At 38.0% G+C, this 27,999-nt stretch overlaps 1 protein-coding gene across 13 annotated transcripts; it reads right to left on the reverse strand.

Annotated features, from left to right (window-relative positions):
• Positions 1–1,614: 1,614 nt before the first annotated feature.
• On the reverse strand, positions 1,615–26,377 carry LOC148849867 (bifunctional nuclease-like). 13 transcript variants are annotated; one of them, XM_088947680.1, is made up of 10 exons: positions 18,402–18,860; positions 18,234–18,291; positions 18,051–18,128; positions 15,427–15,579; positions 13,933–14,042; positions 9,169–9,246; positions 8,992–9,058; positions 8,640–8,710; positions 2,169–2,254; positions 1,615–2,038 (listed from the first exon to the last, which is right to left on the reverse strand). In XM_088947680.1, exons 4-7 carry the CDS (start codon positions 15,517–15,519, stop codon positions 9,004–9,006), a joined length of 336 nt encoding a protein of 111 aa, XP_088803806.1. In that variant the 5' UTR covers positions 15,520–15,579; positions 18,051–18,128; positions 18,234–18,291; positions 18,402–18,860; the 3' UTR covers positions 1,615–2,038; positions 2,169–2,254; positions 8,640–8,710; positions 8,992–9,003. The 13 variants fall into 13 exon arrangements, with proteins under 13 accessions (XP_088803806.1, XP_088803808.1, XP_088803814.1 ...); XM_088947682.1 differs by having other exon boundaries at positions 1,615–2,041; XM_088947688.1 differs by having other exon boundaries at positions 9,155–9,246.
• Between the last annotated feature and the right edge of the window lie 1,622 nt (positions 26,378–27,999).

The following is a 27,999-nucleotide window of genomic DNA, read 5'->3' on the forward strand; positions in this document are numbered from 1 at the left end:
GGTTTCGATTTGAAGGCATTTCAATAAACTTGTGTTTTAAATGTTAAAGATTAATCCCCTGTTAAAATATCAAAAGAATCTATGATATGGGAAAAACAATTGAAGTTGCAAATAAGGTGTAATTTATCAAAATTCATGGATGGGTTTTAATTGGTAAAAACTTTTTCCATATCATATATTTTCTGTACCATAAATTTTCCCAATTGAAATGGTGCAAGATATTGCGAATACAAGGTATTTTATGGCATTAACAGATTCCGATACCTGAAGGGCCCCAATTGAATTAAAATCCTTATTTCCTCATTTCGAAAATATATATTTGTAGAAAAAGTTGTGTGCAATAGTCCACCTTTACGGGAGAATATTGAGAGAATATTTTTTTATGTGGGGATTCTGGGGACACCTAAGGTGAGAAAAATACTACCCATTGTGAGATAATGGCGTAGAAAGCAGTTTCCCCTGCCCTATGATGGAAGCCCAGGCGGCACCATCCCTTGTTCTAGGTTGTGGCGTCGTGCTTAGTGTTTTTACGGTTGTAAGGATGGCCTAAGTAAGGATTTTAAACATAACCTTTGGCTTCCAATTCCAGGGCCAACATTTATGTATCTGAAATGTTCATATATCATGTACAGAACTATTCAACGAGTACCTTCACGGCTTCACCATATCATTGTATGTGGATGGATTTTCTGAACAGAGCGCTGATATCAGATTATCATGTGGCACCTGAGTCCTGAGATGGCAGGCAAATTGCCCAAAAAAGAATTTTTTTTTTGGGATGTAAATGGATCTATCATATTTGAATCAGGTATATCTGAATCCCATCCGATAGAAAATGCATACGATCTGAGTTGGCCCTTGATTAAAATTTGATTTGGATCATTTATCAAATATCCAACAAAGGGTATCCAAATCCAATAAAATAGGATCAGATTTGAATCGGATGGGATCATAATACATTCCTTTTGCACCCTATGTTTGGTTTGAAGGAAAAAAGTAGGGAAAGACAGAAATGAATGTTTTCAACCCAATGTTGACCTATTCTAAATTTCTAACCATCCACTTCTACTAAAACCCATGAATTGGTCAAAAATCATTGACCTGATAAAAAATGTCTGACTCAAGTGGTTGGACCATTCACCCATTCAATCCAGTGATTTCATACTAAATGTGATTTTTTTAGGTAATTTTTCGAGATCTATGCATTGTAGGCACCTCATCCAACTATTTTTGCCACAAAACCCTTTTTCGTCTCAAATCACAAATTTTAGCATATTTATAAATAAAAATAAAAATAATACATAGATTACATGTATAAGTATAAATTATTTATTAATAAAATACATTTTTATATATTTTCTGATGTGACACGGTCTAACCCGTTTGACCCGGATGGCCAAATCAGTGATCCACAACATAAAAAAATAGTTCGATCTCCGGTTCAATTTTTAAAACATTGTTTTTCCACTTTTCCCCTTTGTACAAAAGACCTGCCTCTCTAAGCTACACAGGTCTCCTTACAAGTGTGCAATTATATGGAATATGGATTTGCCAAGCCATTGGAAGGAGATCGGATCTCCTGAAAACACAAACTTTGTAGTCTTAAGCACATAAATCCACCCACACACAAAAAACATTTCCCCATGAATTTAATATACATGCGTGAGAGATATTCACAATGTACATTGGATGAGCGTGGAAATATTCCCCAGTAATTTAGCACTCCTGACAAGACGATAGAACCTTTTTTCTTCCTCGCTCCATAAAAAGGAATTCACCATTGTTTATACATGCATATTCCATGCACTGATGCACATAAGTCAAGAATAAAAGATGTCATGATAATCCAGAATATGGTGCAACGTCCAATGGTCTAATGTCCAATGGCAAAGCTCCAACTTCTAAACCCATGAAGCTAATGTTTTCAACCCATTGTTGACCCGGCTCGCCAGACTGGTCGACCTGTCACCTAACCAGGAATCCAGGTCCATTACCCCCTCAACCACAAAAAATGTGGACCGAGTCACCAGCAAGTGACCTGCTTGAATTGTTGAGAGAGAGAGAGAGAGAGAGTGAAGGTAGAAATTATTAAGAAGAAAAGAAAACAAAAACATACAAAAAGGCCTGGTTCCATAGAGAGAAACCAGGCCCAAAGCGAACGTCAATACCTGGGTCTACGAGATGGCAACACACAAAAACACAAAAAGCAGACCCCAAAAGCTACCCCCAACAACTAGGTCCAACTACAGGCCCTCTACAGAACAAAACACCACAGTTAGTCAGTAACAAACCCGGGTTGAACCATCCCACCTGGTCAACAATAATGGGTTACAAATTAGACCTTTTTTTTAATCAGGAAATATCCTTTATTTTTGAGTAACTTTTATCAAAGTCCTAAAAACCTAAACCCATCCAAGTCTATTTTATCTGCATTCTTTATATATTTTCTGTATTTTTTGTCATTTTCATCATTAATAACAAAAATTCTTATATTATGTCACTCTGTTTAATATGATGAATTTAAAGACAAGGACAATTGATTATTGAAAGATGAAGTAGAAGGTAACTTGATTTTTTGTCATTTCCTCATGTTAGTGCACCAAACTACAAGGACAACTGATTATTGAAAGGCCGTATTCTTTGTCCTTCTTTAATTAGATCTTCTGGACAAAGATAATTGATCAAAGCAAGTAGTTGATCAAGACTCTTCCAAAGGATTTCAGATTGAGAAAAGTAGAAGGAAAGAGGGAGAAGAAGAAGAAGAAGAAAGCAGAAGTACACAAGGGTTTTGAAAAGGAGGGACAGATCGAATGAATCTGCCGCCATCACTCTCTCAATATTTATATATTATGTTCACTATTTGTAGGAAATGGCAGAATTGCCCTTAATGCTTACATGGCAAATAAAACAATAATAAACTGAAATAACAAGCTGTCTAAAATAACTACCAACTAATACTGACATAACTAACAAAGATTGCATGTGCTGTCATACGAACACCGTGGAGACCACAGCCGTGGAGCCTACATCAGTGTTCTCTACACTCCCCCTCAAGTTGGGAATAGATATTTGTCATTCCCAACTTGCATAGGTCTGCCTCTAACCTCTTCCTTGGACCAGCCTTGGTGAGAAGATCTGCAAGCTGCATGTTGGAGGTGATATACAGGAGACACTTCTTGTGATGAGACCCTTTCTCTGACAAAATGTCAATCAACTTCGATATGTTTAGTTCTGTCATACTACATCGGATTGTGAGTTATATTAATAGCCGTCTGATTATCGCAATACAACATCAAGGGCTTCTCATAATCAATACCCAACTCTTCAAGTAGTGATTTCAGCCATAGGATTTCGGCCACTCCATTAGCCATTGATCTGTATTCAGCTTCGGCACTAGAGCGAGAAACAACACTTTGTTTCTTACTCCTCGAAGAGACAAGGTTACCTCCTACAAGGGCACAATATCCAGAGGTAGACCTCCTGTCATCAGCACTCCCAGCCCAATCAGCATCTGTATAGACCTCCACCTTCATGTGATTATTATTCTTGAACAGTATACCTCTACCTGGACATCTCTTCAAGTATGCTAATATTCTCTCAGCTGCAAGAAGATGAGTAGTTCTAAGGGAATGCATGTACTGTCTGACAACACTGACTTGCATAACTGATGTCTGGCCGTGTGAGACAGATATAGGAGCTTTCCAACCAACCACTAGAACATAGCTTTGTCTTCAAGAGGCTCTCCATCCTTTGCACTGATCTTGTGATTCTGTTCAATGGGTGTATCTACAGGCTTGACACCTAACTTTCCAGTTTCCGCCAACAAATCAAGAACATACTTCCTTTGAAAAATAAAGACCCCCCGTTTAGATCTAGCAACCTCAATACCCAAAAAATATCGCAGTGCACCAAGATCTTTCACCTCAAACTCTTGATGGAGCTGTTTGAGGGACTCAATCTCACTATTATTATTCCCTGTCACTACAATATCATCCACATATACAACAAGTAAGGTCAAGGAAGAGTTCACTCTTTTAACGAACAATGTATGATCTGACTGGGCCTGTACATAGCCGAATTTTCCAAGGGCTAGTCTGAATCTATCAAACCAAGCTCTAGGGGACTGCTTTAGTCCATACAATGCCTTCTTCAGTTGGAAAACCTTCTTACCTATCTCTACATCATAAAATCTAGGGGGCAACTGCATGTAGACTTCTTCCTGTAAGTCTCCATTCAGAAAGGCATTTTTAACATCCATTTGGAACAAGGGCCAAGAGTAACTTGCTGCAAGGGCTAATAGAACTCGAATAGTGGTCATCTTGGCTACTGGGGCAAAAGTCTCCAAGTAATCTATACCATAAGTCTGAGTAAATCCTTTTGCAACAAACCGGGCTTTGTACCTTTCAATGGAGCCATCGGCATTATGTTTCACAGTAAATACCCACCTACATCCAACCGGTTTCTTTCCTTTGGGTAGGTGTATTATTTTTCAAAAGGGCATCCATTTCAACTTTCATTGCATCTTTCCACTCAGGAACTGACAAAGCTTCTTGCACTGTTCTGGGGATAGGAATATCAACAATGGAAGTAAGAAAGTACATATAAATAGGAGACAGACAATCATAGGATAGAAACTGGGAAATGCAATGAACTGTGGATGTGGTGCAACGCCATTTCCCTTTACGGACCGCAATAGGGAGGTCAAGGTCATCCAAAGGAAGGGAAGTAGCAACAGTGGAAGGTATCTCAGTGGGTCCTGGACCTAATAAGGGGACTGTAGTACCTGGATCTAGATCCGTAGAAGGAACTGGGGCTAGCCTAGACTGCTGATGACCGAAATCAACCTACCTCCATTGACTGTGATAGACTTTCAACTCCTGATCCCTCTGACAACCCTCACCAATACAACCCTCATCACTTAATAGAATGGGTAAAGGAACCTTAAATGAGTTAACCCCACTCCCACTGCGCTCCCCATGAGAAAAAGACCCAAATTCTCACTACTCTCCCCCTGAGGAGAAGCCCTAGGATAATAGATTACCTCCTCTAGAAGGTGACATCCATAGAAACAAATCTCCTCCCCAAAACAGGATCATAGTAGCATTAACCCTTTTGAGATTGTGCATAACTGAGAAAAATGCATTTGGAGGCCTTAGGGTCAAATTTGGAATAATGAGGTCCAAGTATCTGAACAAAAGCAAGTGTAACCAAAGGTTTTAAGAGGAATAGTAAACAACTCCTCGTCTGGGTATAGAAGGGTAAATGGAGGCTTCATGTCAAGAACCGGTGAGGGAACTTGATTAATGAGATACATTGCCGTAAGGATAGCATCACCCCATAAACGGATAGGCACATTGGAGGTAAACATAATGCTTCTAGCCACCGCCAAAATGTACCTATTCTTCCTCTCGGCAATCCCATTCTGCTGTGGTGTATGAGGACAAGTGCTCTAGTGAATAACCCCATGATCGAGTAGATAAGAGGCCAGTGGCTTGGCAAAGTATTCTTTTGCATGATCAGATCTGAGGATTTTGATTTTGACCCAATAAAAACGGGTATAGTCATCAACAAACAATAGAAAATATCTATACCCCCCATAGAAGGGATGTGATATGGGCCCCAAACATCGGTGTGCACAATATCAAAAGAATTACTACTTTTATTACTCGAGGAATAAGATGTTCTACAATGTTTGGCAAGCTCACAACTCTCACATCTCAAATTTGACATCTCAACAGACTCAAACAAAATAGGAAACAGACTCTGCAAAGACCGAAAAGATAAATGACCTAACCGATTATGCCAGAGCATAACTGGACTCACAGACTGAGAGACAAAAGACTTCTTATCCACAGGCTCTTTCCAATGAGAACTCTCTCCAAGCAGATAGATTCCATTCGTCTCACGGCCAGTCCCAATCACCTTCCTCGTCTCCAAGTCCTGAAAAACACATTAGTCAGGGAAAAAGGTTACTGAACAGTTCTGATGTTTTGTAATACTATTGACTGAAAGCAAATTAGTATCAAGTTTAGGAACATGCAAGACTGAGGATAAGGAGATAGTATCAGATAACTTAATGTCACCCTTGCCAGAAATGGGAACAAGGGAGACATTAGCAATGGATACTTTATCTCTACTAGAAGATAAGTAATAAATAGTGAACAGTGATGGCAAGCTAGTCATATGATCAAATGCACCTGAGTCTATTACCCAACAATGTTCAGTGTTACCTGGAGCTGAAGCATGGTAAGCTGAGGCTACGAGTACCTGAATGAGCAAATGCTGATGTGGCAGGGGCTGATGGTGACTGAGATGACTGAGCTAAATTCCCAACCTCCTATTCTAACTGTATTAGGGCAGCCCGAACAACAGCTAAGGTATCTAGGGGCGTGCCTTTTGTGCCTGATGAGGATGCAAAATCGGTATTCACAACCATACGAGCATTACCCCTTTTATTCCTTAGTTTTGCTGGGACTAAATGACAGTGCAGCTTCCAACATGTATCTTTCGTATGCTTAGATTTCTTACAATGTTCACATACTAGATCCTACTTATCTTTCTTCTTCATGTCCCTTTCTGTATCACCCCTAGATTAAGGTTTAACTACTACTAGAGCTGGGGGGAAGGATTGATGTTGCATCATAACCTTTCTTCTAGTCTCTTCACTATGCACTAGGGAGTAGGCTTGAGATAAGGTCACACTGTCTCCTATCAGTATCTGCTGTCTCACAATGTCATAATCAGAATTCGGGCCAACCAGAAATTCAAACACCCTATTGGTCTCGACTTGCTTTCTATGGGTCTGTGCATCTTTTAGACTTTCCCACTCAAGAGTCTCCAGATGGTCAATTTCATGCCACAGAGATTTCAAGGTAGAGAAATAAACAGAGACTGGTTTCTCTCCTTGTTTGAGGTTATTTACCTCACACTTCAGTTCATAGGCTCTAGCAACATTAAGGGGTTGGGAGTAGGTCTCTTTCATGACATCCCATATTTCCTTGGTTGTCTTTGCCCACAAGTAATTTCGGCTGATATGTGGCTGCATAGAGTTGCACATCCATGTCATAACCAAGTAGTTCTCCTGAACCCACTTGGTATACATTGGGTCATCCTTGGAAGGTTCTTTCACATCTCCCAATAGGTAGCTAAGTTTTCCCCTTCCCCCAATAGCCATCATAGCCGATTGGGCCCATTCCAAGTAATTGGATCCGTCAAATCTCACATTTGTAATCTGAAACGCAATCTCAAACATATTATCAGGACTGTTGTTCCCAAAGACACCTTCCCCCTGATTTTTGAACTCCATTCTTGGTTAAGAATCAGTAATTAAGAACTATTAGGGCTACTGCAATAGAAAACAATACTTAAATAACTGATCACAGTCAGAAATCTGTATGAAATCAGTTTAGATCTTATCTGAAACCAATCGACAGTCAGAATATAATTAGTCCGATAACAGTTCTCACCCCTAAAACAGGCTCGGAAGCCGAAACAGGTCTAGAAACCACTTAGAAAAACAACTTGTAATGCTGAAGCAGAATTAGGGTTTTAATCGTAGGGTTAGGAAAACCTTTGTGAGAACATAAACAGTGCTCAGCCGCACCTTCCAAAGGATTCACAGTCAAGTCCGGCCGTAGGGTTAATGACAAACCCTAAAAAAACTGATCGCCTCTAAGAAAATAAAGGAGAGTTCGGCCGCTCCTCCCAGATAGGTCCAGCCTATCTTGACTGACAGCAATCTCAAGGGAAAAATAAAAACTTACCCAGAAAACTCTGATCGCTACCTTCAATCGTGGCCTGAACCCTAACCTTCTCTGATTCTTCATGATTACCAAAACACTCTCCAAGCCTCTACAAGCCTTTGGGCAACTGCTAAACCTTTCTGGTAACCTCCAAGAATCAGCCAACGAACAGTCCTTTGTAAGCTTCCAGCCCTAGACAGTTCTCATGTGGTCGGTTGGACTAGACACACATGAGAAACCCAAGATAGGCTCAGATACCAAGTGGTCGATCAAGACTACAGTCAGTATTGGATTCCAAAGGATTTCAGATTGAGAAAAGTAGAAGGAAAGAGGGAGAAGAAGAAGAAGAAAGCAGAAGAACACAAGGGTTTTGAAAAGGAGGAACAGATCGAATGAATCTACCGCCGCCACTCTCTCAATATTTATATGTTATGTTCACTAATTGTAGGAAAGGGCAGAATTGCCCTTAATGCTTACATGGCAAATAAAACAATAATAAACTGAAATAACAAGCTGTCTAAAATAACTACCAACTAACACTAACATAACTAACAAAGATTTCATGTGCTGTCATACGAACACCATGGGGACCACAGCCGTGGGGCCCACATCAGTGAATTCTACAAAGCATTTTTACCCAAAAAGTAAAAAAATAAAAAGGCAATAGAACTCAAACAGATCGCATTCATTTAGCAAGAGAAATAAAGAGATGGTTGTGATTAGAAAACCAGATCAGGACTATGCACTTGTTTGTTGTGAATCTTGTGATTATTTATTTACCAAGACATGCACATAAAGATGGTTCATCCCAACAAATTTTAACAGCATAAGTGCATAACAGTTTACATTTTATTTACACCGACAATTTCCCTATTTGTAAGTTAGAGCTGTACATACCATTCTTTTGAAGACATTTTTTCTGTTGCATCATGTTCCACGGGATTATGGTTCCTCTGACTTGAGATTTTCTATTTAAGAGAAAAATACTTGCATTAGAAACACAAGCAATATGTATCTGTAAAACTTGCAGAAGAGTAAATGCTGAAATTGTAGTTTTATGAACCTAAGCAAAATCAATGAACTGCTGAAATCAAAATTCAACCGAGTTGTGACAATAAACTTTCTTTAAACATCCAAACCAAATGTGTGCTTGGCCTTCCAAACTTTTCTTCAAATTTAGTAAGGAGAAATAGGGGGAAAAATGAAAATAGTGAAGTGTACAAGTAAACAGCCACTTAGGTGTTTATACCTTACAAACCACCTAAAGTTCATAGCTTGATGTTCGGAGCTTTAAGAGTTTTTTTTTCTCCACATTGCTGCAGGAATAGTAAGCAACTGTGTCAGTCTAAAGTACATAAAAAAACAACAACAATAATGTAGAAGGAAATTGGTGGCTGTTTTGTTTCCTATACCGGCATCTCTGTACCTTTCTTCTTTAACAGCTAACTTGATACTTTTCACCAGATCAAGTTCCTTGGCCAGTATATCTGGACCATCTGCAGCACTGGAAAGATACATCCAATATTTAGAATGGTGCAGCTAAATTTATTCAAGGTTTTAAAAGGCTGAAGGTGTAGTTGAAGCATGGTGGCCGAAAAAGGTGAGGCATAAGTCTCAAGGGCGTTCTGAGGTGTAAGCCTTGAAAATTAAGAAAAAAAAACAATTGAAGTTTATAAATGATAGAATAACATATGATATATCAAGTTAGAATGATAGACGTTCATAAGCAATATAAACAACTAATCAACTAACAATTATAAACCTTTTTACATTTCAAGTTTCTCAAATTATTCAAATAATCAATCATAATGTTTTAGACTATCAAAATTCTCCATCATCAAAATTGTTTTCGTAAATGAGATACATATAATGAATCATCCATATAATTTATATTAGATTTATGGTTACCCAACAACTTAGAATAAAGGAAACAACTTAGGGATTTGATCTATCTATGCAAAAAAAAAAGTCAATAAAATGAAAATAAATTCATTAGAAAAAGGAATGAGATAAATAACAAACTTGGGACGTTAGATTTAGAATATTAAAAAAAAAAACTCACTTGATTTAACCAATATAAAACTAAGAGTTTGATTGGCCTTTTTTGCATTGAATTGTCCTAAAACACAAAGATAACTTGATTTGCCTTATTGGCTTTTCATTTAACTTTTTTTATTTGGCACATAATTACTAGAGTGCCTCTCATACATTTTGAACTATATAAATACATAAAATTTATTTTTGTTGTATTAAATCATTGGTTCTTGAGACTTACACCTTTTTATGCCTCAAGCTGCATCTCATGCCTTGAGGCTTGAGGTGTACGCCTCTTTCTGACAAGGGCCTTGTGAGGCTTAAGCCTTTTAAAATAATGGCTTTATTTGTATTCTTTACCATCAAGTGGCCTTAAGAATGAGCACATGTAAAACAACTAATTTGTTGGCAACAAGTCGACAAAAAAGTTGAACAACCAAAGAAATCTTCAGCATGGCAAAGTGGTTGGGGCAAAAATGGATCCAAACGTTTTTTTATCTGTAATTGATAAAAAAAAAATAGTTTTGTGAGTATTACAGATTACAGAAAAACAGCAAAAAGAGCAAGCCATTTTCTGCACATCCCAATACATCTTTAGGCCAGTCCCAAACAAGAAAAGATTCCCCATTTACGCTGATTGATAATTAGAAGTAATCAATACCTATGTGAATGAGGTATTCACACTTCTAGCCAAAGATCTTGCACGGTGCATTCCTCCCTCTATTCCCTATTAATGGGGAAATTTTGAACTTAAAATTCCAAATGGTCAGAAACAAACCCCCTTTTTCATTCTATATCATGAGAGTTTGGCAAAAGTTTTGGTGCCGGCTGTCAACCTGACTCACCTTCCTTTATCTGGGCTTGGGACTGGCAGTGTGAGACAAAAATATAATATTGAATTTTTTTTTTCCTTTACATTCTATCAAAAAAAAATAAATAAATAAACCCCTTTTTAGGCAAAACTATAATTATAATATTGAGACTTTAAATAGTCAATAACCTGTTCTAGACACTAATAACAGTTGGGTCAGACTAGAATATTTGTACAGGTGGTCAATCCAGAGTATCCCCTAGTTGACGGATAGTTCAGATTGCCCACATCATCTCTCCACATGAAAGAAATATGGTAGGCTGTGTAGGGAAGCTCCCTACTTGGGAACGGGATCTGCTCCTCACACGGGTGCCTCACAGGCACACCCACTTGTACGGGATCTCCCGTGACTAATAACTTATAAGTACGGGAGATGTTCCCAATGCATGATAGGATGTGTCAGTGAGGTCGGTGTGAGGACAGATCCGGTCTCCCCTACTTGACCCAATTAAGGAATATTTTGTACAGGTGGTCAATCCAGAGTATCCCCTAGTTGACGGATAGTTCAGATTGCCCACATCATCTCTCCACATGAAAGAAATATGGTAGGCTGTGTAGGGAAGCTCCCTACTTGGGAACGGGATCTGCTCCTCACACGGGTGCCTCACAGGCACACCCACTTGTACGGGATCTCCCGTGACTAATAACTTATAAGTACGGGAGATGTTCCCAATGCATGATAGGATGTGTCAGTGAGGTCGGTGTGAGGACAGATCCGGTCTCCCCTACTTGACCCAATTAAGGAATATTTTGTACAGGTGGTCAATCCAGAGTATCCCCTAGTTGACGGATAGTTCAGATTGCCCACATCATCTCTCCACATGAAAGAAATATGGTAGGCTGTGTAGGGAAGCTCCCTACTTGGGAACGGGATCTGCTCCTCACACGGGTGCCTCACAGGCACACCCACTTGTACGGGATCTCCCGTGACTAATAACTTATAAGTACGGGAGATGTTCCCAATGCATGATAGGATGTGTCAGTGAGGTCGGTGTGAGGACAGATCCGGTCTCCCCTACTTGACCCAATTAAGGAATATTTTGTACAGGTGGTCAATCCAGAGTATCCCCTAGTTGACGGATAGTTCAGATTGCCCACATCATCTCTCCACATGAAAGAAATATGGTAGGCTGTGTAGGGAAGCTCCCTACTTGGGAACGGGATCTGCTCCTCACACGGGTGCCTCACAGGCACACCCACTTGTACGGGATCTCCCGTGACTAATAACTTATAAGTACGGGAGATGTTCCCAATGCATGATAGGATGTGTCAGTGAGGTCGGTGTGAGGACAGATCCGGTCTCCCCTACTTGACCCAATTAAGGAATATTTTGTACAGGTGGTCAATCCAGAGTATCCCCTAGTTGACGGATAGTTCAGATTGCCCACATCATCTCTCCACATGAAAGAAATATGGTAGGCTGTGTAGGGAAGCTCCCTACTTGGGAACGGGATCTGCTCCTCACACGGGTGCCTCACAGGCACACCCACTTGTACGGGATCTCCCGTGACTAATAACTTATAAGTACGGGAGATGTTCCCAATGCATGATAGGATGTGTCAGTGAGGTCGGTGTGAGGACAGATCCGGTCTCCCCTACTTGACCCAATTAAGGAATATTTTGTCCATATAATTATATAATTATACAAGTATATTTAATTGCATGTCAATTATAAATTATTAAAACTGCAACTTGAATTTCTAAACGATTATTAAATAAAAACTTACACATGATTTTAAAAAATGGTGACAAGATTTTTGAATAACTTCACTGGCTCAAAGTAAAACATAGAAACATATAAGGGATAAGAGCCCTAAATTTTAGCTTTACTGTTTACATGCACTCCTATTGACCCAAAATAGTAACACAAATATCAATATACAAAGGGGATATAATTACTTATTTTTCCATTTTAAAAAACTTCAGCTGCGTTTGGTAAGAGTGCACATGCAGAACAAAGTGAATTTGCACTATCATTCAGTTTTGCAGGCATTTGGTAATAATACGTTTTTCGTACTGAAAAAGAAAGTAATTTTGTTTTTTCAACTGTTTTTGCACTCAAAGCTGGTCGAGATAAAAAAGGTAAGTTCCAACCTTGAGGTTCATGTTTTCACTTTCACGAACAAACATGAGACTGTAAATTTATGACTGCAAAACCGAACCAGCTTACATCCTTCTATTTGAACAAATTTGCATTCACAACAGTGCTTTCACTTTTTTCTCTTCCCAAACACAGCCTCCATTATGTATTTACTTAATTGCTTCCTCTAAAATGTTTGAAAAAAAGTTACCTAATTAAATCAAAGTTAGGAATTACATGATCTATCTGATTTCAGCCATGCAAAGGATGATGCAGCAGGTTCAAACCATTCATCAGGTGGACACTCCAGATTGACCTGGTATCCAATTCCCTAGTGAATATTATGCTCAACTTTGCATTGGTGGTTTCCCCAACACATTTTAGCATCCAAAGTTTTTTTTAATTTTTATTTTAATAGTGTCCAACTTTTTTTTTGATGAATTAACAGTGTCCAACTATGATACCAAAAAAGCATGATAATAGTATGAGTTTATAAGAATTGCACACAAGTCTTCTGAGGTTTGGTCATTTTGGCTGCTATGTCATTCATGTGATGCAGAGAAATGCTCTTGCTACTATTTAGACTGGACTTAATTTATAAAGTGCTTTTATCACATATTTACACAACCATATAGGCAAGGCCACCTTTTACACACCTTGTAGCACAGTAGCAGTGCCTCACATTGAACATGTATCTATTTTATAAGTGGAAGGGAAAAAAACTATAAAAGGAAGATACAATGGAGTCCTTACACCTTGACAACACAAATCTAATATTAAAACAAAGCCCTCAGACAAGTGGCATCTTATTTTTCAAGAAAGAGAAACTCATAGTGGTTATTCCCACTCTCAAAGAAAAGCTTCCTTACTCACACATGTGCCTACCCACTCAAATGGTAATTACCTCCACTGAAAAGAAAAACTCATTTTAAATGATGTAGGGTCCAATAAAATGGGTTATTATTTAGAAATAAAACTTGATTTAATCTATTAAATAAAATAACAAATGTCACCATAAAAAAATCAAATAAAATAATGGCCTATATTTACAACATAAAAAGGGTGTCAAATAAAATTTGTTAGAATACAAAAATAGAAAGAAAAAAAAAACAGAATACTGACCTTGTACTTAGTACGGGGGGTCATTCTCTAGTTACAGAAATAAGAAAGACCAGAAAAAGTAAAGCCTAAGAATGATTAAGTACCTGTCCAAAGATACATCATAAACTGACTTTGCACGGTTTCTTCTGTGTGCTCCATAAACAATCGTAATAGCATCAGACAAGATAATTTGTCTGTTGACATAAATCGGAACCTGTATTCAATTCAATTGTGAAAATTCTAGCATCATAGAATGATAGAAATTGCCTTTTTAATAATAGAACTTTCCACAAAAATAGAAGGCTTATGTCAATGCATGGCATGGTTTTGTGGTTGAATTTTGGCCCATTATTTACCAACGGATATGGCATTGAACAGAATGGAATGGTGAAACAGGATTCGTGTAGCCAACCTATATAGTTAGGTCAAGGCTTGGATGATAATGATAATGATTCAATTCAATTGTGACAAACCGTGACTCACGAGCAACCAAGACTTGTCCAACTTAAATTAGTTTATGCTTCCATTACACTAAAACTCAGAATAGCAAGTGTTTGTATACCTTCTACACAAATAAGCACATACCTTCATATGGTTTAACCAAAATGGCCTAGAATTTATTAGTACACACGTTATTTGGAATATTAAGAATTTAAGATAGAATATGCCTTTAACATGCCTGCTGAAAAAGAGATGCCTATAAACAATGCATCAGAATGTGCCTTCTATTTTATCAATGTCCCCAAGAATATTTCTTGCCTCTTCAAATTCCAGGAATCTAAAAAAGAAAAGTTCTCAATGATGTCATTTTTACATCTAAAAAAGTTCTCCAAGGATATTTTATACAGATGTATACAAAAATTCTTGAACACAGAGATGACCAGATTATTTCAAGGGATTTTAAAACATGAAACACGTATCAGAAAAAAAAAAGTTGGTAAAAAGGTCTACCTCCCATCCCAGGCCTAAGGACACAGCTGGACAAGGTACTGGACACAAGGCCATAAAGGCCATTACTAAATGTTGCTTCCAGCCATAGGGGGGTCATGGGAGGGGTAGATTGGATATGGTCCTAACCTTTGGCATTTTTTGCATAAAGCTATACAAGGCTAACACTAAATAATTGTAGTGTCCAACATGATAGAGCACTCATGTAAAAGTGTGCTGGTACCATAGATTTTTCTTTAAAATATTATATTGCAAGGGAGAAGTACATGAAAGGTGACTGCTGGACTTGACATACTCACAAGCGTTGACTGGGCAGGTATGTATGCACTCTGAGGAACCCTGGCCTCTAAGAAACTTGATTAGGATAGTTAAATCTCTGGAGTTTAGGGTTGCATCATATTATATTCCAGGGAATTATTTTAAGGATTCTCTATCCTTTGATTTATCCAGTTTATTTTTCACCATGTTTTTTAAGGAATCAATCTTGGGATTCAATGCCTTCTGTTGTATGTAGTCCAACCCTTTGAATTAATCACCACAACTTATAAGAATCAAGTACAACTACTAACAAAGCATCTTCTAGCTCTTCCAAGATCAATAACATTAATTGCTTCCAGGCAACAGGAAAGAAAAAGCCCTAAAAGCATTACCTTGCATCTTTTGGCCACATTTATGGCATCTGATGGGCGTGCATCCACACTTAGAAAAGCTTTTTCCCCTCGCTGCAGATATAAAAGCCTCATGAGGGCTAAAAATGAGCTTTCATAAACCTAATGTGTTTACCAAAAGGAAAGCAAAAGTATCTGGTACAAGCCAATCATATATGTAAGAGTTGGCCATTAAAAAAAACTCCTAGAAACTAGTTTATCATAAGTTCTATAGTTACTTGCTAAAATATATTCTGGCATGGTAAGTATTAACCACTCTTTCCATAATATGCACCATTTTCACCTGATGTAAAAAAGAAAATCATTATATGGAAAGAGTACAGCTTACTTCCAGTATATGTAATCAAAAGAATTGATTCCAAATGGCTGTTAAAGCTTAAGAAAATCAATTAAGATGTTTCCTTCAATCATATCTACACAGCAAACTGTTTATCACTAATTTTATCATTAGGTGTCTAAATTTGAAGCCAGGAGATTGAAGTTCCAAAGACTCAAAGATTATGTTTCACTTCTAGGTTTCAAAAAGATCAGCTTTGAAATTGCCATTAATCATATCCATGTTTTATTCTGACAAAATTATTATGTGTACTATGCAGCAGAAAAAAAAAAGAATTAAATTTGCAATGTACTGGGAATAAAATTTTTATAAATATGGTTCAGATTTAATGAAAAATAGAAGATGAAAAGGAAATGGGTGATCACAGGTTAGGAGAGAAGAGAAGATTACTCTCTCCTGCTTGGTGGAAGTTCAATTAAGTGAGTCTTACCCCAGCATGTGACATATAAATACTTTAACATCAATATATGAAAGAGAACAGACCAAAGTAACCCTATTCAAACCAGTACAAAGATAAGAATACTCCTAACCACACACCTATTACATCAATATATTCTAAGAATTCTAAACCAACATTAGGCCTCAAGAAGTCATCTTTCTCATCATCATCCAAGTCTTATCCCAACTATATGGGGTTGGCAAGATGAATCCTGTTTTGCCATTCCATTCTGTTTAATGCCATATCCATTGTTAAATTATGGGCACTTAAACAATTTCTTACTACTTCAACCCATGCCCTTTTTGATCTACCCCTAGCTCTTTTAGCCCCTTCAACTTGCAATAAATCACCTCTTCTTACGGTTTCTGTTGATGGTCTTCTATGTACGTGAACAAACCATCTCAATCTACTTTTTCTCATTTCATCACCTATTGGAACTACTCCTAGGTTCTTTCAAATGCACATTAAGAAATTACATGATGCACATCTCTGCAGAGATTATCTAACTACCAATGTTACAGTAATGCATAATAAAAGTAATGCAAATAAAAAATGAAACCAAAGCAGATAATTTTTTGTCATTCCAAAAAAATAAGCATGCACAAGACTTTACTTCTTTTCAATAAAAATTAAAGAATAGATAGACACTTTTTTAGAAGGGAAAGGATGGAGGGAGAATACACAAAGAATAGGACAAACAAAAGAATAACAAACATAAAGCAAACTGAGAAGGAAAAAAATGACTTAAACAAGTGATGAGAGGGTAATAACAAATTACAAATAAACTGATATTTGCTACTTTCTCCATGTTCAAGACTATCACTGATTTCAGTACATGGAGGCACAAAAGTAGGGCCACTAGTCAAAAAAATTGAAGGACACAAAAAGTTTAAGCAAACAATGGGCTTTCTGAGCTTTTTATGAACCATTGCTTATAGGCTATCCAGGTGGAGCCCACCTTGCAAAGCCAAATGCCACCATCGGGGAGCCCTCCCAAACAGGCATTAAAGTATTTTAAGAATTTATTTTTAATATGGACAAGCAACTTTACACATGTTTAGATATGGGTATTCTTTAATGGAAAGACATTTTTTTGGCTGAATGACAGCAAAATCAGGCTTTCTAGGTTTTTCACCAAACATTGCTTAAAAGCAATTTTAAGAATTGCTTGAACTTTTCATAATCAGTTATGTGATAAATTCATGGTGAAGACAAAGAATACCCCATGTAGAAAAGTAAATCATTGCGAAGTTCTTATCTAAAAAACATCTTAGTGTATCAAAGGAAATAAAAGTTATTCATCCTCTATTGAACAAATATGAGAAATAAGTCCCTTTTCTTTGATAGTAAAATAGAAATTTCATTAAAATAAAAAAGAGAATACAAGAGGAAGGTGATAAGCAAAGTTCATCCACCATCACATTATCCACTCTTGGAACATGGGAGGCTATCTTGTTTAAATAAGAGGAAAACTCCCTGAAATAATTATTATGTGATATAATCTCCCAAGGACCTTTCTTTTCCAGGGAGCCTAACAAATAGCATAGTTAAGATTTATTAAGACTGCTTTCACTCGCCACAAGAAGCAGGAAGAATAATGATATGCCTTGAATAATTATAAACATGAACAGACTGGTTCCGTAAGTCATAATGTCATATCCAGGTTTAGGAGAGTGGGAGTCAGAACCTAAAAACCTTGCTTGAATTATAGTCACATTTACAGAACATTTCAACTCAGAATTTTATTATGAAATATTAATGAAAGAGATAAATTATGAAATGACAAAGAAATAAGACCATAAGTTATATAAAGAGACGGCTAATACATACGTAAGGAGATTAGGTCCTTATTTCATAGCCAAGTTTCTCTACAAGATTTCTCACAAACTGGAACTGGTCTGGAGAATCCTGCATGAAGCACAAATTTGATTGCCAATTAGGAAGTTGAATAGAAAGAAAATGCAAATTGACAGTCAAGTAGCAACGGAAGCAAACTGAACAATGAAATCATACCCCATTTTTATCCTCCATGAATGCATCTATTATTTTTTTGACAGCATATTCCCCTGCACTAGTAGACAGAGTTACCAATATAAAAAGACTGTCCAAAATGACAGAGAATACTGGACAACGATGACTAGCAAAAGAAATTAATAAAATGTGAAAGCATCATATACATACCAACAATAATTGGCAATAAGAAGCCTCCATCACAAGAAACTTTTAGGAAAATTGTAGGAACCCTTGACCAATCGACGAAACATCAGCTTTGGACTCGTTTCCTTGAATAGGAAAAGGAAATAATTGACCAGATGACTGCCACTTTGTTTCTATTAGAATGCTTGAGTCAGGGGTATTTTGGTCATTCTAGTGTATCTTATTGAAAGTGAAATGTCTATTGTATCTGAGTTTAAGTTATGTGTCCCATCTTCTATGAGGGACAACACTGTCTTTCTTGTAACTTAAGTTTTATGAATAAAAGTCAAGTGGGTCAGCTAGGAGAGGGTGACTTTCACTTTTCTCTCTTCTAATCTGGCCGAACATTCTTCTCCTTCTTTCTCTTTTCTTTCTTCTTCCTTCTTCTCTGCTTTAACCTAGAATGAACTAGGGTTTATTCACATGGTATTAGAGCTGTAAGGTCGTATCCTTATTTTTTTCTTGTTGCTGTTCTCTTTCTGGGTTCGCTGCCAGCTTTCACAGTCGTCTTCTTCTTTTTCGATTGACCTGAGTGGAGGTTCGATAAGGGGCTGAAAAGGAGCTGTCGTTTTGTGAGTCTGGAGGTGAGAATGCCTCCTGTCGTTGCTGTGGTGATCGTTGAAGTGGTATACTAAACCCTCTATTCAGTATCGAAGAGGGTTGAATGTGGATGGGTATGAACACTACTGTTGTTTGTCCTAGTAAGGGACTATAAATGTTTTCTTGTTGCTTCAAAAGTTGGTTGTGGTGATTCTTGGTGTGACTAATATGCATTTCAATCGTATTCCTCTTCATATGTATGTTGAAAGAAGAGTTGTCAACTGCTGAGGTTCACAACAGCAGTAGATTGGTGGTGGTTGTGTCGTGGTGATTGGTGGTAGTGGTGGTTGGGTCCTAGACCTTGTGTGTAATCAGTTCTGCAGTATGCAACCCAAGTGTTTGATGTGAAGACTGAGTGATTTGTCTTAGTGTGTGATGGTGAATGGTTTTGCAGTGTGCAGCCCAGGTGTTTGATGTGAAGACTGAGTGATTTCAGCCTTAGTGTGTGGTGTGTAATGTGTATTTAAAGCTGGGATTGGTGGTGCTATAAGTGAGATAAGCCGTGTGAAAGAGTGTGTGGTTGTGTTGTATACATGAAAGTGAAATAATGGAGATGGCTTCTTCCGTAGATGGGAATGACAACAAAACCAACATCATGCTTTCTTCAGATTATATAAGTGTTCAAATGACATCCATCAAGTTGAATGGTGAGAACTATGTACCATCGGAAAAATCTGTGGAGGTGTTCTTGAAGGCCAAGAGGAAAGTAAAACATGTGAGGGAGGAGAAACCTTCCTCTTATTCTCCTGGGTTCAGTGATTGGGAACAAGATGATGCACAGATAATGACATGGCTTTGGAACAGCATGGAACCAAAGATTAGTGTGAACTTCATGTTCCTAGATACAACCAAAGAGATCTGGGATCATGCTAAAAAAGTTGTACTCTGGACAAGACAACACAACTAGGGTATATCAGTTGTACCAAGAGTACTTCAATTTGAAGCAAGGAAGTTAAAGCTTAGAGAAATATTATGCAAGTTTGAGGAACATCCGCAATGAGCTAAATGTGTATCACCCTCTAACATCAGATATCCAGATCCAACAAAAGCAACGTGAACAGCTTGATGTGACTAGGTTTATTATGGGCTTGAAGGTTGAGTATGAGCCTGTTAGAGCACAAATATTGGGGGGATCAACTCTCCCTTCACTTGAAGAAGTTTTTGCCCATCTCAAAAGGACATCCATTGAGCCAGTGGAACATTCTTCCTTCTCTGATAGATCTGGTTTGGTAGTGACTAAAGGGAGTGGCCGTGGAAGTAGAAGTGGTGGTGGCAGCAGTGGCCCTCCAAGCAACTGTGGTGGACACATATTTAACCGGGCTAGTGGCCGGACTGGAGGCCGAGAGTCAGGGGGAGGCCGCGGAAGAAGGAGTAATGCTCAGAGAAAATGTACACATTGTGGCTTAGAGGGGCACACAGTTAATTTCTGCTATGATTTGCGTGGTCCACCCAACACTTGGGCCAACCATGCTACATCTAAGAGTAGTAGCACCACTACTGAAAGCCAGCAAACTGTCCCAACCCCCTCCACACCCGCTTGTGCTTCCAGGCAGGAAATGGTGAGTGTACCACGGGCAGTGTATGAACAGTTCCTTCAAACATCTCAACAGAACACAGCTACACTTGCCCATTCAGGTATGGTTTGCTTGGCTTCCAAAGCCTCACCCTGGAACATTGATTCCGAAGCCTCGGACCATATGTCTAGGACTCTTGATGTATTTTCTTCCCTTTCTTGCTCCTCCACATCTCAATCAGTTACTCTTGCTAATGGTTCTACATCTCCTATTTGTGGTGTTGGTGATGTTGATTTTTCATCCATGTCTTTAGCATCTGTTTTATATGTTCCTAAGTTTCCGTTTAATCTTATTATGTCTGTTAGCAGATTAACCAAGTCTCTTGATTGTTATGTAACCTTCTATCCTTCTTCTTGTGTGTTTCAGGATCTCAAGACGGGGAAGAAGATTGGTGGAGGGCATGAAGCAGGTGGTTTGTATTACCTTGATGGTGGTGGCCCCCTAGTGGCTTTTCAGTCGTCTCTTACTCCTCTCCAATGGCACTGCAGACTCGGTCATCCCTCTCTCAAGTCTTTGAAGCTGCTAGTTCATTCTTTGAGTCATCTTTCATCGTTAGATTGTGAGTCATGTCAGTTGGGAAAACATCATCGAGTCTCATTTAGTCCAAGAATTGATAGTCGTGTCTCTAGTCCCTTTGCTTTAGTTCATTCTGATGTATGGGGTCCAGATAAAGTTGTCATACAATGGGTTTAAGTACTTTGCAATCTTTGTTGATGACTTTTTAAGGATGACATGGATCTACCTTATGAAAAATCGTAATGAATTGTTCTCTATTTTTCAGAAATTTCATGTTGAAATATGCACTCAATTTGGTGTTCATTTGAAAATACTTCGCTCTGATAATGCCAAAGAATACATCTCCTCACCATTTTAGCAATACCTAGAACATCATGGAATAATTCATCAAACTACTTGTGCCTACACCCCGCAACAAAACGGTGTAGCTGAATAGAAAAATAGTCATCTTCTTGAAACTGCTCGGTCCTTGATGATCAATATGCATGTCCCAAAGCATTTTTGGAGTGATGTTGTTCTTACATCCTGTTTTTTGATAAATCGGATGCCCATGTCAATCCTTGGAAGTCAATCCCCTTTCTCTGTGTTGTTTCCCACTTTGTCTCCCTTTCTTCTCACCTCAAGAGTCTTTGGTTGTGTTTGTTTTGTTCAACACTTGGGGTCTGGAGTAGACAACTTAAATGCTCGAGCTACGAAGTGTATTTTTCTTAGCTACCCGATGACTCAGAAAGGGTATAAGTGTTATAACCCAAAATTTTATAAATCATTTGTGTGCTCTGATGTCACCTTCTTTGAATCAGTTCCATTTTTCTTAGATGCCAGGGTCTCTTCTTCTCCCTCTGTGGTTCCTCTTCCTGTACCAGTTATGAACCCTCTTCCCGTAGCTCCCATTCCTACTGCAGATGCACATCATATGCCTGTTACTACAGAGAGGCCACCAATTACTCAAGTGTATACCCACAAAAGTGCTTTGGCCCCTCCACTTCAGCACCTGTCGGCAGATCCTACTACTACTCCTTCTCCCTCAAATCTTGATCGTACTTGTACTTCTCATCCCATTTCAGACTATGTTTCCACTGCTCACCTTTCTGCTTCTCATTGCAAGTTTATATCATTACTCTCATCGGTTCCCATTCCCAAGAGTGTACAAGAAGCTCTTACCTCCCTAGGGTGGAGGCAAGCCATGGAAGAATAATTCTCTGCTCTACAACATAATCACACATGGGAACTCACCACCCTTCCTCCTGGTAAGCACACTATTGGGTGTAAATGGGTCTATACAGTGAAGCATCTTCCTAATGGCAGTGTGGAACGATTGAAAACACGGTTGGTGGTCAAGGGCTATTCTCAGTTATATGGTGTGGACTATATGGAGACATTCTCTCCTGTGGCTAAAATTGGTTTAGTTTGGTTGTTGATCTCATTGGCTACTATGTATGATTGGCCTCTCCTACAACTTGACATAAAAAATGCCTTTCTACATGGTGATCTTGTTAAGGAGGTGTATATGGAGCAACCACCAGGGTTTGTTGCTCGAGGGGGGGGGGGGGCTGGTAAGGTGTGCAGGCTCAAAAAGGCAATCTATGGACTGAAACAATCTCCTTGTGCATGGTTCGGCAGGTTCAGTGAAGTGGTGAAGGCCTTTGGGATGAAACAGTGTCAGGTTGATCATTCTGTGCTCAACTATAACTCAAAAGATGGAAAAATCTTGGTAGTCGTGTATGTGGATGATATTGTCATAACTGGAAGTGACAGCAATGGAATTGACAGACTGAAAAAATTCTTACAGGATCACTTCAATACGAAAGATCTAGGGAAGCTAAAGTACTTCTTAGGAATAGAAGTTGCGAGGTCAAAACAGGGGATCAACCTATGTCAGAGGAAATACGTTCTTGACCTACTTGAAGAAACTGGGTTGTTAGGTGCTAAACCAGCAGAGACTCCTATGGAACTCAATGCCAAGCTAAGTGTGGATGCAGGTGAAGAGTTTGATGATCTTGGAAGATACAAAAGATTGGTGGGAAAGTTGAACTATTTGACCATTACCCGACCAGATATATCATTTGCTGTGAGTGTGGTGAGTCAGTTTATGCAACATCCCCGAGTTTCTCACTGGGAAGCTGTTATGAGAATTGTTAGGTACCTAAAGGGTGCTCCAGGTCATGGTTTGTTATACCAAAAGGGAGGAACTCTTGAGATAGTAGGGTACACAAATGCTAATTGGGCTGGCTCTATATCAAACAAGAGGTCAACCACAGGGTATTGTACCTTCCTGGGTGGCAATCTTGTAACATGGAAGAGCAAGAAGCAAACAGTGGTGGCAACAAGTAGTGCAGAAGCAGAATACAGGGCTATGGCCCATACCACCTGTGAACTAGTATGGATGAAGAACCTACTACAGGAGATGGGTTTCTCAATTGACAAACCCATGAAACTATACTGTGATAATCAAGCTGCTATTCACATCTCATCCAATCCTGTCTTCCATGAAAGAACTAAACATATTGAGGTGTGTTACTTTGTGAGAGAGAAAGTGATAAGTGGGGTAATAACTACATCCCATATGAGCTCAAGAAATCAGTGGGCAGATCTCTTCACAAAAGGATTGTCTTGGGGAAGAATAGATTACATTTGTAACAAGCTGGGACTATATGATATATACTCTCCAGCTTGAGGGGGAGTGTTAGAATGCTCGAGTCAGGGGTATTTTGATCATTCTGGCATATCTTATTGAAAGTGAAATGTCTATTGTATCTGAGTTTAAGTTATGTGTCCCATCTTCTATGAGGGACAACATTGTCTTTTTTGTAACTTAAGTTTTATGAATAAAAGTCAAGTGGGTCGGCTAGGAGAGGGTGACTTTCACTTTTCTCTCTTCTAGTATGGCCAAGCATTCTTCTCCTTCTTTCTCTTTTCTTTCTTCTTCCTTCTTCTCTGCTTTAACCTAGAATGAACTAGGGTTTATTCACAGTTTCTTCCACAAAACCTTGCTTACGCAGTTGGTAATGCCTGGTAGTCTCTGTGGTAGTTGAAATAATGAAAGATAACTATCAAAACTAGATAAAATATAAAGGACTAAACATAGGAAGAAAACTTAAAGTTTAAACCATACAAGTTTCATTAGACCCAGAAAAGATTACTCTAAATAATGTTATAATAAAAGAAAGAGGAAACTGGAAAAGATGGTTAATTCAGTATAATTAAAGCAGCTAGGCAATAGCTAGGAGCTTTGGCCTGGTAAGGTGAGTCAATGCCTAGGTGACAATCAGGTGATGCCTAGGCAGCAAATATGATATAACTATATATTATGGAATTTGAGTTGATTTTATATAATGCCAAAATTTTTAAATAATCTGCATACATACAAAAGAGTTAAGAGAACCAACTATTAGATCTACATGCACTCCTATTGATTGAAAATGGGTTATACATATTCATATCAACGTACAAAGAGGGCATAATTAGTTATTTGCCGCCACTAAGATGCTTATATTTATACTGCTTGCCTGGTCCATTGCCTAGGCGATCACCTAGACAATGCTTCAACCACATGAATGAAATTTAAAGAATATCCTGAGGTGCTTCACAAATGATAGCTAATGAAGTTGAAATTTCAAATATTATTTGAAACTCAAAAGCAAGACTAGGAACAAAAAAAAAATAGGTAAAGATAAAACTTACATAACAAGCAAATGAACAGACCAGACAAGAGACACACACAAACATATACTTCATATGGATACCTATTGCACAAGGGAAAGCAACTGAGGTAGTAATATGAAAAAGACCAAGGGGTCCGCACGCCCGTGAAAGTGATCCGATGTGAAGTGAACGTCGTGATAAGAATAGAGAAAAAAATGATTATTCGGTGATCTCTATACAGACTACAAATTGATGCAGATTATTAGAATTGGATGACTCGGCTTTACATCGTTTTCCATTTATACATTGATTTATTCTTTCGGGTACCAAATTGGATTCAAAGGCGCAGTGCATGGTTGATGTATCAACCATACGAGATACGAGATACGGCACAGAGAGAGAGAAAAAAAGATGAAATCCAGAATACATCTTACTTGCTAGTTATGTTTCCTGATAATCTGAATTCTTTAGGAGGTAAAAGCACAACTTGATGTTGATCTACGATATCTTCACCAAGTAAAGGTGAAAATGAATTTAAAATAAAACGAAGATAGTAAGAGAAGCTCAGAATCGCTTCTAATATACAAACTATAACGAGAACCTAAATACCAAGGCTCAGTTTGGGAAGATTACAAATATGTACAAAGTAGATACAAGGTTTAAAAATATAGGCTCAGTTGGGAAATAATGCGAATGCAAACATCTACGGTGCAAATACATACAACATGATACAAAATACAAGGTTTTGCACTCTACATTACTCCTGCCAAACTGAGCGATAGTATAAAAAATTTTGTATTGTACATATTTGTATTTTGTATTTGTATTCTTCCCAAACTGAGCCAAAGGAAACTGCAACAGAACGTTTTCAAGCAAGGACATGCTGCAAGGAAACAACCAAGTGATTGCAGCATTGAAGCAGAAAACAAAAAAACTAGCAATGATGGCGACCTTAATGTCACTAATTTCACCAAATTAAAGACAATCATTATTAGAAAATTGAAAAAAAAAAAAAAAGATAAAGGCGGATTCGAACCTGAAACCATAATGAAGGCTTCGAGGTAATCGTTGTCGCGTTCTTAATCATTATTATTGGATTCCCCACCAAAACTTCGACGAGAAGCCTTGCACTAAATGATAAACGATTTGGTTCCGTGAGATTTTCTGGTCTGGAAGCCTAATTGAAACGATGAATGAGATGACAAGCAACTCAGCGAATTCGACACAGAACGACTTGCATTCGCTTGGGCCATTGGAAAAGCTCCCATGCAGGAGATCGTACGGACGCGTAATTGGTTTCCGATCATTCTTCTTTTTATTCCTCCCTTCCGACGAAACGAAATCGAAGACAGGACCTCTCTAAGAATGAAGACCCACAGAGGATTGATAAAAACTAAAATGTAATCAAGTAATCGTTGAAATTAAGGGAAAAATTTGTCAACTGATTCCAGCGTTTTATAGGTAGACGGGATTTCCCGAAAGCAAATAAACGTGCGAACACTGTGAAACGAGAGCACCCGTACGGGAGATATGCCCAATGTGCGGCTGGATGCGATACTCTGAGAGTGGGTAAGAACTGCTGGTTTTAAAATACCGTCCTAATAAACCGCTATACCTTTCCCTCTCTGCTCTTGCTCACCGATTTGTTCTCAGCTACCTTCTTCGTCACGAGGGTTCTGACTTCTGCCTTTGGATTGGCTCAAATTTCTTCCGGTATAATACCATTACGGCATGGTAGGTGTTAGGCAAATAAAATATCTTCTTGTCCGATATCCAATCTGCGCCAAAGGCGCGCCCACATTCACATCTCAGCGTGTATTGCGAACATCTTTCAAAGTTGTCTGTGCGAGATGTTCTCAATGTTGAGATATGCTGCGGGACGGATATGTGAATTCCTCTTATCTACGTCAAATATGATGGATAATCTTTATATATATATATATATATAGATTACAAGATATGTGAATTGCTCTCTCCATTTCCTATTAATAAATTTATATAAGATAATTAGATATATAATTACATAAATATTGTTAGATATATATAATTATCTAATTATATAAATATATAATAGGTATTATAAATATTGTTATTAATTATATATTGAATCATTCAAATGGTTTTGACCTTTTTTTATTTCTTTTTTAATTTTTTATTTTTTTGTCAGAATGGTTGGACCGTTCGACCCGGTAACCGGACCCCTGACTAATTCGGTCTCAGGGTCAGTTTTAAAATTATATAAATATCGTTATATATAATTGTATTGTTAGATAATTAGATATATATAATTATCTAATTATATAAATATATAATAGTTATTATAAATATTGTTAATAACTAGATACCGAACCGTTCGAACTATTTTGACCCTTTTTTTAATTTTTTTGTTAGAACGGGCCGACCGTTGATCGTTCAACCGGTAACCGGAACCCTTACCGGTTTGGTTTTAAAAACCATGATGTTATGTCATTCGAGTGTGTGACTCATACGCCCCAAAAATGAAACCATCCTGGCCACTAGGTTTCGGGTCAATGGTTCGACTGTTTGATTCGAACGGACGGCCCGTTCTAACGACAAAAATTAAAAAAAAATGGCTAAAAACCATTGAGCGGGTGAACGGGTTGATGGTTCGACCACTCGGGTCAATGGGTCATTGATCGATTCAACGGTTTCTTGCCATGGACCGGGATTAGGGTAAAACACGAGTTGGTTGCCTGGACGGTTTCCAATTAAAAATATAAAAAATGGATGACCCGTTCTGACAACAAATATTACAAGCAAAAAATTGAGTGTGTGAGGTCCATTAAGATATACCATACGTGTTATGTCATTCGAACATGTGACTCATACGACCTAAAAATAGAACCATTTTAACCACCGGTTTGACTACTCGGTTTGAATGAGTAGCCCATTTTAACAACAAAAAAAAACTACCAAAAACTATTGAATGAGTCAGCAGATCCTAAGTCGAGAGCGGGTTTTGTAAATTGAGTCCAAAAGTTGTGTTTAATTTTCTATTAACAAACAAAGTTACAACAACAAGTATTAAAATTTTCAATTATTTAATTGAAATATATAAAAATTATATAAATTATCAATTATACTTTACATAAAATTCAATACATAATACATAAGTTGATATGCCTTATAATAATAATTTAATGGTTTTAGAGAATTTTAATTATAAATATTAGGAATATTTTAGTAAATTCAGTATATAAGTCATGTTTAGTTTAATGCTGTACCCTACC

The sequence above is a fragment of the Nelumbo lutea genome, chromosome 5, assembly GCF_056320005.1.
Source record: "Nelumbo lutea isolate HS-2025 chromosome 5, American lotus-T2T, whole genome shotgun sequence".
Classification (NCBI taxonomy): Eukaryota; Viridiplantae; Streptophyta; class Magnoliopsida; order Proteales; family Nelumbonaceae; genus Nelumbo; species Nelumbo lutea.